This window comes from Aplidium turbinatum, chromosome 18 (genome assembly GCF_918807975.1).
Source record: "Aplidium turbinatum chromosome 18, kaAplTurb1.1, whole genome shotgun sequence".
Lineage (NCBI taxonomy): Eukaryota > Metazoa > Chordata > Ascidiacea > Aplousobranchia > Polyclinidae > Aplidium > Aplidium turbinatum.
In genome coordinates this window covers 16,087,130-16,103,523 of record NC_137489.1, presented here as the reverse complement: position 1 = coordinate 16,103,523, position 16,394 = coordinate 16,087,130, and the positions used below count along the sequence as shown (strand labels likewise).

General features: G+C 38.8%; 1 protein-coding gene across 1 annotated transcript; it reads right to left on the bottom strand.

The window, feature by feature from the left end:
- Window positions 1–450: 450 nt before the first annotated feature.
- Window positions 451–4,975, bottom strand: LOC145787211 (protein quaking-B-like). The gene is made up of 7 exons (XM_082598935.1): window positions 4,582–4,975; window positions 4,151–4,278; window positions 3,576–3,692; window positions 2,618–2,761; window positions 2,066–2,144; window positions 1,319–1,443; window positions 451–630 (listed from the first exon to the last, which is right to left on the bottom strand). The coding sequence occupies exons 1-7, from the start codon at window positions 4,973–4,975 to the stop codon at window positions 451–453; spliced, it is 1,167 nt and encodes a 388-aa protein (XP_082455061.1).
- Window positions 4,976–16,394: the final 11,419 nt, after the last annotated feature.

Sequence of the window (16,394 nt, the reverse complement as noted above, 5' to 3'; positions counted from 1 at the left end):
TGCTCCTTTTTAACAACTTAAAGCATAATATTTAACTTGATATTTTTGTCATCATAACCTATCCAGGCTTACACCCAACGGTTGCAGATATAAGTTTTAGGTTAAATTGTTGGGAAGGCAAAGATTTTTCGTATTCTTTTTCAAGATATTGATTTAAATCTTGCCAAAGACACAGCTGCTAGCTCTCACTATGAGTTAAGCGTACGTTTTTCCTAAAGCCGTGTGCAGAATGATGCAGACATTCCTCCTCTAGGCCACAGAGCAGATTAAATTAATTATAAACTCACACAATTCTACTGACTATACTGTAGCCTACATTTCCACTTGATTGAATTAGCGGCACGGCAACACCACCTTCATACATATCTACAGTCGTTGCTTCTAAAATCTTAGAAGTTATAGTACTAACTCGAATAAAATTGCTCAATCATTAACAAACGTCTATTGAATTTAAGAGGGCATGAACACAGCTATTGGCATGTTACCTGTGGTGGCTTGTGGATATATTAAATTGTGTTCTGGTAGAGGGATGGTGGAGTGGGGATACTCAAGAGGGGTGTAGTAAAGAAAGGACCCATCACCACAGGTTAGCAATGGGGGAGGTAGAACCGGTCCGTTGGATATTACTGTCTAAAAGAAATGGAAGATTAAGCACAATATTTTGATATATCTTTTGTAAGTTACCGTACGTTTATTTTTGTTTGGTTTTTATTTTAGCTTCACGTGTTTTACTTCTAAACAGAAGAATCCAACCAATTATCGCCATTAAACAGCGATGCTAACCAAAAATACGCAATGCAAAAACAATTATAGGAACAGAGATTGAAACTCAGATGCGTCAAAATAGTAAGCAAGTCCGGTGACATTATAAAGTAGTTATTTTTAATAGAATGATACATGGTATAAAGTTGTAGACGTTCGATCATGTCACGCTAGTATGATATATGGTAGATAGGCCTAGACTATAGGCCTATTATGTGAAACATAGTTTAAAATTAGATGGCCACTTTAACATGACAAAATGCTGCGACAGCTACTGAAACCTCGAACCAATCAACCAATCATAAGCTACGTCTTCCGTGACGTAAAAAAGCGTAAAAACAGATGATACGGAGACAACTAAGTAATGGTTTCGCTATCCGCTGCTTCGCTCAGTGGTTAGGGCTAGGGAGTAGTCATTTCAATGACCTGGGTTCGATTTCCACATCTAATATTAGTCTTTATTCTTCTGTAATTACCAAACAAAGTTCAAACCAAAGATCAATTCTCTGCCTGAGTGCTAAAAGAAGATGACTTTAATTACAGAAACTTAATTCACCTGGCCGTTAGGGAGGCGTGCAATTGTTGGGCTTCCAAATACTCCCAAAGATGATGGAGGAGGGACTGAGGGAGGAAGTGATGTCCCTTGTAAAGTTGGTGGTACCGGAATAAACCTGACTTGGCCTGTAGAATAAATAAATGCATTTGAAGTTGGTCGTATAGTCGGTTTCCAACATTTTGATTGAGTCAATTTGTATTTGATGTTTGGCCGGAAATACGTTTGCTTTGTATCGCACGGTTATGGTCTCAGAAGAGATGTTGCTAAGGTGTGACGAAATGAACCGAATAAAAGTCACAAAGTAACTTTCCAATCAATAATACCTTTGATAATAATACTAGCATTCCTTCATGATTACAAACAAGCTCACTGAAATATTTTGTTATGGGCAATATTTCGAATTTCTAAGCACGTCACCATGCTCTGATTGTGATAAGATTGAAACTGACTTAGATAAGTACAATCTTTCAGGTTTTTAGAAACTGCAATACATAATAGGCTACAGCACTGCATCATTGACGGAAACCATATGGCATAATGCACAATAGGTGAAGTTATTGACAAAACTGACAATTTGTAGGGCTGCTTCTCGGCAATTGAGTGTAGCAAGAATTGACAGCGATGGACAGTTGGACAGTGGACACGTGTTTCGCCCATGAGGCTGTTCTATAGTAAACAGTCAGCCTTGTGCTGATACCAGGAAGATCATTCTCTCTAAACAATTTATATGGCTATAAACTATAATACCTGTGGAAGAATCTTTATAAGTCCCATTTATTATAGCGAGCTCCATGAGTTGCTTCTTTTTCAGCTCGTCATCCCCTTCCTACAGCACATAACGTTTTGATTTTGACTCAAATAAAACGCATTACCTAAAACCAGAGGCGCATCCAGCATGTTGCCTTGAGGGGGAGATTTCAATAAAACACAATAATGTGTAGCTACATTGGTTTGGTTGGTTGGTTTTGAACGTGGGTTTTAAATCTTTATTCTCGGACTGACAAAGCCTTGATAAGTTACTCCTGGTAGTTTCGCATACTTGTAGAGGCTCTTGACGCAGGGTCGGTTACCTAGATTGGCAGAGTGAAGTTTTCCAATTGTTGAAGTGTTGTTGCCGGGGAATTATTCCATTCACTAGGTGCCATTAAACCAACCTTGCAAATACACCGTAAATAAAGTTACTTTTTGGTGTTTTAAGAGGGCGATTTTTCTGGATCCATCACTGCACAAAAGATGGTATGCTAAAGGAGATGAAGACTTTTTTACGATAGGTTTTTACTTTGTCACCAAACCAGTTACCGTAGGAATCAGCAGTTTTTTAATTTCATCCATGGCTCGTTCCATTTTAAGTTGAGCCCGGTTCTTTGAATCTTCAACCGTGATGAGAATATGGAGCTCCTCATTCAAGTGTTCCCAATTTGGTTTTCCACGATTTGCATCTTCCTGTAAAACAATCAAGAAAATGAAATATCTTCTGACAGGTGTCAAACCCACAACAATGCTTGATATGAACGACTCGGTTACATGTCTTGTAATTCAAACAAATTTATTTTCACACGAGTCAGTTCAATCATAAACAGCTAAAAATCGATTTCGATCAGCTAGCAGCTAGATCATCTTCAGTTAAGCTTATTCAAATAGAAACTGCTAGCTGATCGAAATCGATTTTTAGCTGTTTATGATTGAACTGACTCGTGTGAAAATAAAGTTGTTTATATTCCTGTAAAACAAACATTGAAATGGTAACGGCGGTAGCCTACAGTATTAATTGAAAAATATCCAACACCTTTACGTTTCGAGTGATATCTTCAGAAACGCATTTTCTTCATTCAAGACAATTTTAGTAGATTCAGTGTTCAAGATTTATTTTTGAAAAGTTAGTAGGCTAACCTGCGTTATAAGGTTATAACATTGATACAATTATAATTATGAATAGACCAGCAAACTCTCTTTCATGCGAAAAATGGTTGGTTGGTTCAAAGTATTAACAATAAAGTTAAGAATCACTGCTCTAATGTAATTTCTAGATACAAATAAATCTTCTTAATCCAAATTCCAGACGTGGAGTAATATTTTATCCCGATTCCCACAAACTTTGCGTTTGCTCTTTTACTGGTTTGTCTGTTGGTTTAGTCAAAATAGTGAAACTGCAGATTGCGTGGTAAAATAAAATCAGCGAAACTTAAATAACAAATAACACTTGGTTGTAGAAATGTTTTATTAAAAACAAGGCTCAGATAAAGACTAGCTTCATTACCTTATTCTTGTCTCGTGTGGACCCTTTTCCACGCACCATGATTTTGCATTTTGTTTCTTGTTCCAGTTGTTTAGCAGTCAGTCCTCTAGGGCCAAGAATTCTTCCAACAAAATTATACTGTAAAAAAGTCATTGTTAAAGCGATTGCAGATTACTCAAACAAAGTAATCAAGAAATCTATTTTATGGGCTCTTCTTTGTCAATGCCAATCTAGGCTTTGACAAACAGTCATGATTATGACCTACTTTTTAGTGGGAGATACTAACCCCTTTTCTAATTCCCCGAAGCTTAGCAACTGAGTATAGGACCATCTTTACCACCTGATAACTCCTAGGTCATAGTGTATCATATCATTAGTTTCGTTTGGAACTTGTAATCGGTTAATCTTGTTTCAAGATTAAACGTTCGAAGCTAAGCATTTTGTGCGATACGTCGCAGCTCACTTTATGCTCACTTTAACATCAAGCTTTTCAGAAGATTTAAAATGTAAAACCACGTAGGCTACTGCACATTTCTGTAAATTTTATCTGCCGCCTTGTTTGCAGTCAAGTAACTATACCACAGTATACAATTTACTTCTGGGTGATCTTTTGCAGGAACAAATATCTTCTCAGTCAAAGTGATTGTCGGACCTTGGGGAGGTGGAAGCTCTAAAGGTCTTTTGTCTCCATTTTGGAATAAAATTGAACGGACTTTCACGATTTCTATAAAAACGTTCTGTTAAATAAGATTTAAGGACATTTTTAAAATTTTGCAAAAGTTAAAATATCATACAAAATTTTCAATACGATACACGACGTTACAATCGAGTGGAGAGTCCTGTTATAACGCTTGAAAGGACACCGATTCGACACAGTCTCAGAGCAGCAGTGTTTTTGGCAAGACACTCGCTGGCCTATTTGAACAGTAAGAACGGCTTTTTTGCTTTTCCGTGCGTTTAATCTAAATCTTTATTCAAAGGGCGCAAGCCTCGAAACCACTAAACAAGCGAAATCAATGTGAAATACCTTCATCTAATATTCGATCAGCATGCGAGAAGCACCCGGCAACATTTTGAATCTGTTTCTTGTCTTGAAGCAACTGCTTGAGGTAAAGGCACTTGTCTTGTGTCTGCTTGTTATCCGGGCTAGACAACCAAGTTGAGGGCGCAGTGCTTGCGTTAAAGTTTTTGTTTAAGTCTAAGATGTTTTCCTTGTCCCTTGTTGTCGCAACTTTACATCCGGGAAGAGTCATGCTCGCCATTTGGGGGATGGATATATTTTGCATATTTACCGGTAGAGGGGGAGGAAAATGAACAGAAGGAGGAGGGTGTGAAAATTGTTGAGAAGGATTGAGTTGCTGAGATGTAGGATAGTGGTGGAGAAGCTGTATCTGCAAGGGAGGAATCGGTTGTTGCAGCATAATGGGGTGTGCAAACAAATGACCGGAAAAAACAAACCAAGAAATTCTTTTCTAAAACTTGATTTTGAGCTTTAAAACTGATTTTCCAAAAAAGCTAAATCAAGTCAACTTTTCTCAGAAATTATAAGATTTGAATCTTCAAAAATTTAAACACTACGGTACTTGGGATATTACAAAACAACTGAAAGGTATTTCAGGTTTACCCTTAAAAAGTACAATAAAAAAAAAAAAGAAGCAGTTAGCATCTCTTCAAAAATCTTTATTTACCATCTTCTAATAATAACAGTAGTCGCCTAACATTTGTAGCGTTGACTATAAGAAAATATCTCAACTATACTCTTATCCAGAAAAATTCACGACAAAATTTTTCCAAATGTAAATAAGCAAATAAATAATGTTTCTTTGGCATTGTTACGATTTTTGTTTTGACAGCAATTCATTCAAAACTCGGTTGAAGTTTGGGTGCCAAATAATGAAACAATTCATAAACTTCATATCATTCCTGTATCAACTAACTTTCAAATGCCAAAAAACGTTTTTTGTTTATTAATATTTGTAGAGTTACAACGCTGCAAAAACATTTAATTTTATTTGTTTTTAGAAGTTTGTTCAATGTGAAAAGCAGGTTTGTTTCGCTTCAATGCAATTTTTTCTCTTTTTGTTTCGTTTCGAACCGCTCTTTAAAAAATGACATTCTGTTTCATTATATTTCTACCTATAGGCCTAGTGATTGATGCGTTGAACCGATTTAAATATGCACTTCGCATTTTCCCACCAAATTGTCCTCAAAACAGTTTACTAGCGAATTAGGCCTAGGTCTTTATAGGGAGGTATTCATTGCACAGACACAGTTTGCAATAATTGTTATTTTTATATCTTTTGAACGTTTATGTGACGTTTAGTAATTTCTGAAAAGTGGTGATGGACAGCCTAAGCTTTAATTTAACTATCTTGTGCACAGTAGCCTAACACTCGATAAAATTTTCTTCAATAGCCTGTTGCAACAATGAAATCGCTGCTTCTTTCTGCTTCTTTTCTGTACTGTATAACTTATTCAAACTGGTTTAACTGTGTGTAAACCTTAGCAAATTTACACATTCACTTAAATGTTTTAATTTACGTGACATACATTTCTTTGCCTATTTTTATTTGAGTGGTCAAAAGACACTTCCCTTATCTATCTGAAAGATAGGATTATGAGCTTTGCAAGAATTCTTGTTATGTTTACTTGCCAAAAAAATGCCTACAAAAAATTAGATAAAAATTCCACTCATTTTTTAGGCAATTCTTTGCTATGTCTCATCCACCTTCATGCTTGCAGTGATGGCTTAATGATGTAATCGCATATTTTAAATAGTTTTAAAATCTTTCTCCTTTCGGTAGAACTTAAAAAATTAACAAAAAAAAGCGCGAAAAGTAATCTCATTGATAGCCCAAGTTGTAAATCCGCCCTGTTTTCATGGATTCAACGTTCGCGGAGGTTGATTCAATATTGGAAAAATGAGTTTTGTAACTGAAGCATTACAACACCAGTCAGTGAAATTGCGGTTCTGTTTGACTTAGTAAGCACTGAGCCAATACGATGCTATGCCTTGGGGGCCCCAATCCTTCAAAATTAATAGCATTCTTTTTGCTAAAACCGTGAAAATATTTTCATATCAGTACAAAATCTTGAACATGCGCCAAGTCTGCACTGCAGAAAGCAGCAACTATGAAAGAACTCCTTTGTATTATCACTACTAAACTTATAGGTCACGATGCTCCGTCGTTACGCTTGGTTGATCGTCGGTGACGGGCTCATCTGTTGCAGACAATGAGTTTCCTTTTCTGTAGTATCTGCAATTGTCTTTTTTTTCTTCTGGCGTAATTTAAATTTCAACACACAGTAAATGTGAAGCATGGGTAAGAAGTCAAAATGCAACAATGCTTTTTCTTATGGTTTTTACTGTAGATGTGTAAAAAAATCATTTCTTGCAGTCGAACCAATATTTTAAGACCAGTGACAAAGCTGGAAAGAAAATTGTAGGGGAGCAAAAGCAACTTTTGGGGGTGCAAACATTTTAATATTCGAAAAAAAGATTTTGTTTAAAAATATAACAGCTACTGAATGTAGCAAAACATTTATAAAACGTCATTAAACATGAAATACAATGTCATTAAAACGTTGCAGTAGCATCAAAAATTCATATGTGGAGGCAAGATAAAATTGGAGGAGAAGGGGGCGATTGCTTTCCAAGCCCCCTCCCCTCGTGGTTAGGCTACATCTCTGATTTAGACTCTACAATTTTTTAAGTTATATTCAGAATTCTGTGCAGAAGAATGTGTCAATTTGTAAACTAGGCTATCGGTAAAATTTAGAAGTCTCAGTTACTGAGAGTCTGAGACTGACAGCGACCGGGACTCAGTAGAAGAAAAACGTCCCAAAATCTTTCCAACGGATGCAGGAATCAACGGATACAGTTCCTCAACTTTGGTGGTAAAGTCAGTTAATTAACGCACAAACATATAGACATTGTCACAATCAATATACGAAGTCACGCGGCAGACTACATTTTTGTCTATGAATGGGTGAACTATTTTGTTGTGTAATTCTGTTGTGGTGTTTCAACGATTACTGACCCATAGTAACCTTTAGTTACGCAATCTTTTATTGTGAAATCTACTTCTAGAAGTTTTGTGTACGTGACAGTATACAGAATAGAACCTTCCTTGACTTGTAGCAGAAGCTATGCCAAAACTACTGTGTTTTAAACTTAATTGTAGTCTAGCCCTAGTCTACCCATGTAGATGTAGCCTAGCTGAGTCGGACGAAGCTTGGCCTACCAGCGTTAAATGAAAAAAATCAGTGTTGTTGAAATGATTGATACGCTTTGTTTATGCAAAGAGAAAAACGAAAGTGAGAAATTAGACTGACATCATACATGACACACCTACACATCGAAATAGGCTATGTGTTGTTTGCGAGATTACTTACAGAGCCCGGCCCCACAAATTCTGCTCGTACGTGGTCAAACTCCGAAGCGAGAATTTCACGGTAGTGAAATTTCAAACACTCTGTTTTTTCTTCAGAACTGTCCTTTCAACGTTGTAATTGCGATTGATCACGCTGAAGCGATGCAAAAACTGTTGAAATGTTTTGTTTAGCAAGACTGTCGTACCTCATAGCCTAACCAAAGCCACACATTGAGCGTCCTTAACAAGAAAATTGTGTTGCCCTGCGTCGATTCAACGCAAGAAAGTGCAAAATTCAAATATGATTTATTTTCTGCGTTTTGTAAATTCTTGAAGAAAAACAGAGTTATCTTAATCGAATCAATGAGTCACCTCAAAGCATTCTCTCGCACTGAGTAATTTAGCATTGTTGAAATGGTTTAGGGAAGACATCATCAGAGGAAACGCTTGCTGAACATCAGCTTAGTATCTACATTTTGGGCTTTTTGCATTTTGCTTTAACTGTTTCCTTTTTATGTTAGGTATGGAGGACAAATGCAATGCATGTACGATATAAGACTTACATCAAAAGACAAAGTTGCTTTTCCAACACTTACCCCAAACTCAGGGCCTGATTAAGGCTCACGGGGGCCCGAGGCACAACTAAGTTTAGGGGCCCCAATGGCCATTGGCAATCGCTTTCGATGCAATGCCATGTAGGCCTAGTCTCTGCGAATGATGAAATATGGGCTCAAGGCCGGAATTAGCTAATGGGAGGCCCGGGGCACTTTTAGATCGGGGACCCCCGTGCAAAAATCACCTCTACGTCTATAGTAGCATTAATCCAGCACTGCACAGCATTTTGCAGAAAATTCAAAGGCTAAAAGAAAAAGTAACACAAAAAAAATCACATTTATTTCACGTAGGGGGCCCTTCCAAAGTCGGGGGGCCCGGGGCACCTGCACCCTCTGCCCCTCCCTAAATCCGGGCCTGTATGTGCTAACAAATAGTTCAAGCAAAACTATAACTTCATAAATACTAGTTTAGCCAGTTTACCTACAACTTTTTAGCAGTATCAACATTGAACAATCTCATACTTGTTAAAAAAATAAAATGAAAAATCTCTCTAACAGATTGGAAATTGACTCCTTAATTGAGCGTATTTTCATACTGGAAACACTAACAAAATATACACTTGATTTTGAACTATAGCAGAGTTTATTAATGGTTCCTTGAAACCTCAGAAAGCATTGACTTTTTTACATGTGATGGAAGGTTGGCATAAAATGTTGTAGCAAGTAGCTTATTATAGATGTCTGGTTTGGCACTAATCATCGCTTAAATCACTAACACCAGTAACACCTTGTAGTAGGCCTAATATAAACAAGCCAATCAAAACTAAAAGCGGTAGTCATTAGAGAAATAAAAAACAATGTTTTTCAAACAATAATTGTGCCAGGCCCCATTACGTAAACTATTCAGTCATCATAACTCTTGTTGACTTCATAACTATTTACTGTTTTTGAAATGTGAGCTGGTTGACAGCAGGATTCCAGGATAGTAAACCTACACGAAAAAATAACTTACAAAGTATTCATAAAAAATATTATGGCAGGTTATTACAGAAATTATTAATAGCCTATGTAACTAAAACTAGTTCCATTTCATTGTGGTACCAGTAATAGAATGTTAAAACAAACACACCTTTGTGCAACGTATTACATGTTTTGCTTTTAACTGAATATCATCAGTTGTTCCCGACAATTTTCACCAAATCAAACGTCATATAAAAACCGTTATGGTCTACTTAACCTAGCTGGCATCTTACGTCATGGAAATTGCTAGAAAATGTCCAAATATTGCACCATCGGTCGTAAAACCTGATGAAATATTGCATCATTACCTTTGAACACCGGTTTGAATTGCGTGACAATGTCTTTCATCATTGCGTCACAGTTACTGTCTACGTGCATTTGAGATATCGCAAATTATTCTAGTCATTCGTGAAATGGTTGCTTGAGAGTTAGTCGCACATTTAACTGTTTGCTTAGTGCTTGCCAGCTGGATAAAATTTCCGTCTTTTATCTAAGTAATCTGTTCTGTAGTGACAAGTTTTAGTGGTGTACGGCGTTGCATCCAATTTCGACAGCCAGGTGGCTAATTTTACAGAAATTCAAATTTGAATAGACGTTTCGAAGGAGTGTTTCTTTTTCGATCATTACATACAGACGAACGGATCCGGGAACTTTATGTTACAATTTTCCCACGAAGAGATTATGGTTTACCGCTGTGACCATAAAAAATAAAAGACGTTTTTGTTAGCTGGTAGGCCAAGAAGCACTTGAAGGCAGTAGCGGCGCCACGGGGTGGACTGGGGTGGACATGTCCAGTTGTCCACCCGACTCCTATTTAGGGTCAATTTTGTAATTTGTTGAGATCCGATGAGAAAACTTGGGGGGTGTTTGCAGGGGGTTAGGGGGGCCTAGTGACTGCGTCATAAATTAATTTTAACTTCTTACGTATGAAACTTTTGCAGCATTGACATACGAAGAAATGAAGAATCTTCAATTGTTATCGCTCTGTTGTAAGCTATTGATTGATTGCGTAGTCTAATTTTACGATTTTGAGGTGATGACTTTTACCACAGCTGAGACACAAGCTTTATAAGACCTAATAGGCAAAGGTTTTGATGGGGCCACCAACATGTCAGGCAAGGATGAAGGTGTAGCCTACAGCAACACCTACTTGCAGCGAGTGCCAAAAACTGTCGGTATATTTTCATTGTTTTGCACACCGATTAAATCTTGTGCTTGGGCGCAGTGTTGAAAACGTAGCGACAGTCAAAACAATTTTTGAAACAATTGGTAACATCTACCACTTTATCGACTGTTCTCCCAAGAGACATTTTTTGTATGAAGAGCATTTGAAAAAGGAGAGAATCACGTCTGGAAAAATTGCATTGCACTCGTTATCTGATAGGCTATACTAGATGGTCTGCACGTTCAGATGATCTGGATGGGGTTATTAATGTAGCCTCTATCCAGCACTGCTGTCAATGTTCCAACAAATGTCAAACGAAGGTAATGATGTAGCTACTGGTTTGTTGTTCCGCATCAAGCAATCTGAATTTGTTATTGCTAGTCTTATTCCTCATAAATGCTTTTCGTTAAGTAAACACGCTTCAGATTATTTAAAAAGTGAAGAAATGGATCTCACCACTGGGGTTGTTGCTATCAACGACTTGACAAGAGCATTTGACTAAGTGCGTTCAGAGGAAGATATTAACAAATTGGTTTTCAACTCATCGCTGTTTGCGGATAAAAATCAAATTACCAGTGAAACCACCACGCCGGCTAAGCGATGCCGCTACCCACCAAGCCATTTCCGAGATGGTAAGATATTATATTGATAGGTTGCAACAGTCTTTTTTGGAGTGAATCTGAATCCATTACAGAAAAGTTAAGAAGAGATTTTTCTTCATCCTTTGACAGAATGCTACATGAACTTAAAAAGCGTTACTCAGATCAAGCATGTGAATTAATGTCAAATGCAAGTGCATTTTATTTCACGCACATGTCTTCATCAAATTTGCCTAAAGTTGAATATTTAGTCAAATTCTATAATTTCGATGAAAATCAGGTTGGGCAGCAATAGGATCTTCTTTTTTTGAGGTCAGCTAATTGTCACAAGTCGAAACTAGAATTTGAAAAGCACCAAAGTGGATTGACCAAGACCGCGTGGTTGTGTTCGCCTTCACTTTTGAATTTGTGTGGACAAAACGACCTTAAATCATTTTTAGGCTACAGCGATTTGTTTCAAATTATTGCTACTGTTGCTACTTTGCCCATGAGTGTGGCATCTTGTGAACGTATCCACAGCAAAGTTAAGACAATAAACTATTATCTGCGACCTGCCATGTCATCACAAAGACTTGAACATCTGCTGCAGATCAGCAGTGAGCGAGACATTGCCGATGACACTGGTCCTCAAAAATTGGTGAAAGCTTTTAAACTGACCTGCGAGCGCAGAATAAAACTTTAGTGCAGTGATTCTTATAACCTATGGCTATGGGTAATATTGGGTAACAGCCAGGTTTTTAAAAATTCTGTTTAAGGGGCCACCCAATAAATTTTTATGAGGCCGCCTATCATTGCAGCAGCTCCATGACATAAAATAACGACAAGCTTGCTAACATCAAGATCGTAGTCGGCAATTCTATGGACCGCAGAGGAAATGTTTGGGAGCGTTTGGCCCCATTCTATTATTTTGTTCATAATTTAGAGTGCGCTCAATGGAAAACCAGCTTTTGCCTCCTTTAAATTTCCTTTGTTTATTTTTCAATAAATTTGGCAACCGAGCTGCAGTGAGTCACATCGCAATCGGTAATCTTAGTGACCATACTTTAGGGTAGTATATTACCTCGAAATATGTTTGTCCACCCCACTCATTTTTGGCTGGCGCCGCCTCTGCTTGAAGGCATAAAAAAATAAAAGACGATTTTGTTAGCTGGTAGGCCAAGAAGCACTTGAAGGCATAAATAATAAAAGACGTGGCTTGTTAGTTGGTAGGCCAAGAAGCACTTAGAAGCACAAAAATAATAAAAGACGAGTTCTTGTCGGTTGGTAGGTCAAGAAGAAATTAAAGCAAAATAATAAAAGAAGATCTTGTTGGTTGGTAGTCTACAGAAGCAAAGAAAATTAAAGACATTTCTTTTCAGTTGGTACTGAAGAACTTCAAGTTAAAAATTAAAGGCGTTTCTTTGTTGGTTCTGAAGAAAAAAACAACATTGACATTCATTTGAAGAAAAAAGATTAAAGACAATCGATCTGTGCTTGAAGATTCAAGTGAACGAACCCAAGCAAGTTTTGTGGAACTCTAAGACTTCATATACCCGTACAGCTACGGTATCGTGCATTTAAATTCTTTTTGTATTTTTACGGTCTTTGCAGTTAAGTTTTTTATAACTTAATTTTGTGTGTTTGTGTAACTTAATTTTTTTTAATTGTTAAATTTAGCCCCAACATTTAATATGTCTACACTCGGTGGCGACAGGGACTCGACCGCCGTCGACTCGACTGAGTTTAAGCCTGATGGTGTTCTTTGCGGTCGGGCAGGCCATTCTGGGGAGGGACCCAGTAACGATGAGGCTAAGTCAGTTCGAGAGGCCCGGCATCTTAGACGGGATATTTTGACTCAAATTGGGGAACTTTCTGTAGCCCTAGGTTCTTTGAGTGATAAGCAGGAACTGTTAATTTTTAGATCTAAGTTCTCTACTTTGGAAGAGGATTTACGGCATTTCCATGCTCTTTTGACTAAAATTTTTAATTCTGCAATCTTGGCAGAACTTCGTGATAGGGTAGATCCCGAAGTTAACTCGTTAAAAAATAACTTCGAAGAAAAAGTAAGAGAGTTCTCAGATATGTTGGACGCTGACATACATCCTGAGGATAGCGCTTCAAATGTAAGCACTAGGATGTCTGAGAGCTCGTCACTGATAGTTGCACAAATTAACCTACAGCTAAGACGAGAGGAGCTCCAGATACAAGCTGAGGTTGAAGCAAGAGCTGCTGAGGCCATGGCGAGAGCTGAGGCCATACGAGCAGAGGCTATCTCGAGAGCTGAGGCCGACGCGAGAGCTGCTGAGGCCGCCGCGAGGGCTGAGGCCGTACGAGCAGAGGCCATCGCGAGTTCTGAGGCCGAAGCGAGAGCTGCTGAGGCCGCCGCGAGAGCCGAAACGAGAGCTGCTGAGTTCGCACTCAAAGATGCTCAGTTGAGGGCTGAACAACGTAAAGAGGTAGTTTTAGCTGAATATCGTTCAGAGTTGGGCTCCCGGCGTAGTTCTAAGAAGGGCTCTTCTAGCCATTCCAGAAATGAACATCAATCGTAGTTTAATTTACATAACCTTTTCCAGACGCCTGTTCAATCTGTAAGTGGACCAGTGCAATCCACACGTTTTCCAGCTGTTTCAGGAGGTCTCGGGGCCGCGGCTAAGGGTCTTCCGAAGGCTGTAGAGCCAAGGCCTGCGAATTATAGTCGAACTCCTCCCCCAGAGCGTGCAGGTCACGGGGCCGCCATTAGCAGTAATGCTTTGCCCCCTTCACAGTTTTCTGCGCCGCTAGTTTTTGATCGCCCAGCTACACGTAATTTGCGTGATTGTGAGAGGCGTAACGCGTCTCCTGATTTTAACGTGTGTGAGGATCGTGATCGGGCTGTGCATGTGACTGAGCCCCCTCAGCCCCTTAAGGGATATAGTTTGTCTTCTCCCGCTAAATCGAGTTCTCAACAACAGGATTGCTTTTTTGAATACCAAAATAGTAGGACGTTTTTCGATAAGGCGGCCTTGATTGGTTACGATGGTAATAATATGCCATTTATCTTCTTTAAAAATCGTGTTACGGCCTTAATGGCAGCTTCACCCTTTAAAGGAATTCGTTTGACTTTGTTACAAGCAGCTTGTGTTAGAACAGCTGCGCAAACGATTGCTAATTTGGTTTCCGACACTCCTGGCTTGTCAGAAGAAGACAGGATAGAAATGTCGTTAGCTCGCTTGTCCCAGCGTTTTGGGGTTCGTGGAGGTCTTTTCGCCGAACCGGAAATTAGAAAGTATCGCTATGGTAGCAAATTGACTTCGACCTCTTCCAGTGATCTGAAAGAGTTTAAAGATGAATTGTCGCAGTGTCTGCTTTACGCGCAAGCTTATGGTCAGCGTGACAAATTGGAAGGACGTTTTGTTTTGGATTTGGCTAAGCGACTCCCGTTTGACGCTAAGCAACGTTATCTTGACTTTTTAGGTGATCAGTATGGTGGTACTGATGAGCCTACTTTTCAGAGTTTGTTTGAATTTGTAGTACGGGAGGAAACGCGCAAGTCGACTGATTTTAGCATTATGCTAATGGGCGATTCTGGTGAGTCGCAGCATTTTAAAAAGTCTGGCAAAGGAAAATTGCCTTCATGTCCGGTTAGGCAGACGTCCGTAAAACCCCATGATAATGTGATTTCAGGGAGTTCGCAGCAGTACTCGACTGCTGTTGGCGCACCGCGCGGTGGTGTGGCCAGACGTAGAGACATACCGGCATGTTTTTATTGTTCGTCACGTGGTCAAGTTGAATATCATTTTTTGTCTAATTGTAAAGAATTTTTGCGCTTGACACTTAAAGATCGGAGAGATGTCATTGTGAAAGCTGGCAAATGCTTGAATTGTTTGCGCCAGCATATAGTTAGGGATTGCGTTCATGCAAACAACTGTCGTCAATGTGGCCCTAACAACGATAGGAAACACTATTTTCTTCTGCATGATTTTTATGTGACGTCACGTGATTCTCTGGATTCGGTCGGTAAAGATGATGCTGGTGCCAGAGTTCCTGTGCGTAATGTTAAGATTGGAAATGTTAAAGCAGCCTTTAACCGCATTACTGCTGCTCATGTTTCGAATCCAATGACTGGCAAATCGAAGTTGGTGTATTGTCAGCATGATCCTGGTTCGCAGTTGACTTTTGTTTCGAGTGATTTGGTCTGCGAACTTGACGTTAAACCGTATGACAAAGCGTCGTTTAAAATGGATACTCTGGCTGGTCAGAAACCTACTTGTGCTGACCTTGTTAAACTCAACATTCAGTCGTTAGAGACGAATGAACTGTTTTGTGATATAACTTCGGTGGTTAACCCAGCTTGGGCTGACGATGTTAAAACTTTACCACATAAGCAGGATTTAAGTAGTTTCCGTCATTTTCATGACGTGAATATGTTTCATTTGAATGATTGTAGTACTGTAGATGTACTGATTGGAAACGACAACGCTTATTTGATGTGTGCTAAAGAAGAACGTGTTGGTGAGAATCGTAGTGAACCACATGCTTTGCTCAATCCTCTCGGTTGGTTGGCTTGTGGTGGTAAGTCACCCTTAGATGAAAGCGTTGCTAACGTGTGCAGAGTGCAAACGTCTTCAGAGTCGGATGTCATCTCTAGCTTTCAGCGTAAAATTGAGTCTCGTGATATGGAAATAGCAGACCTGAACAAAGTCATTCAGGATTTGACCTTGCAAAATGAAACCTGTGAATTGTCTCGCAATGACATTTTGGCTAGAGAACTTGTTGAACCGAATATTGAGTTGAAAGATGGTCGATTTGAGATACCTGTACCGTTGAAGGAAGATATTGATTTACCTAACAATTTTGTGTTGGCGTCAGATAGAGCTGCTGCTTTAAGGAAGAAGGCTTTAAAACAACCTGAACATTGTGATTTCCTTACTGACACCATGAAGGATCTTAAATCTAATGGTTATATTGAGCGTGCTGGTAAAGCAGGAAATGTAAAGGGCTTTCAGTGGTATTTACCATACTTTGTGACGTCACAATTAAAAAAGCGTATTGTTTACGATGGCAAGTCTGAATTTCGAGGAACTTGTGTTAATGATGTAATGTTTTCGGGTCCTGATTTTTTAAACCCTCTGGCAGATCTCTTGGCCAGATTTCGGCTGAGTAGATTTGGT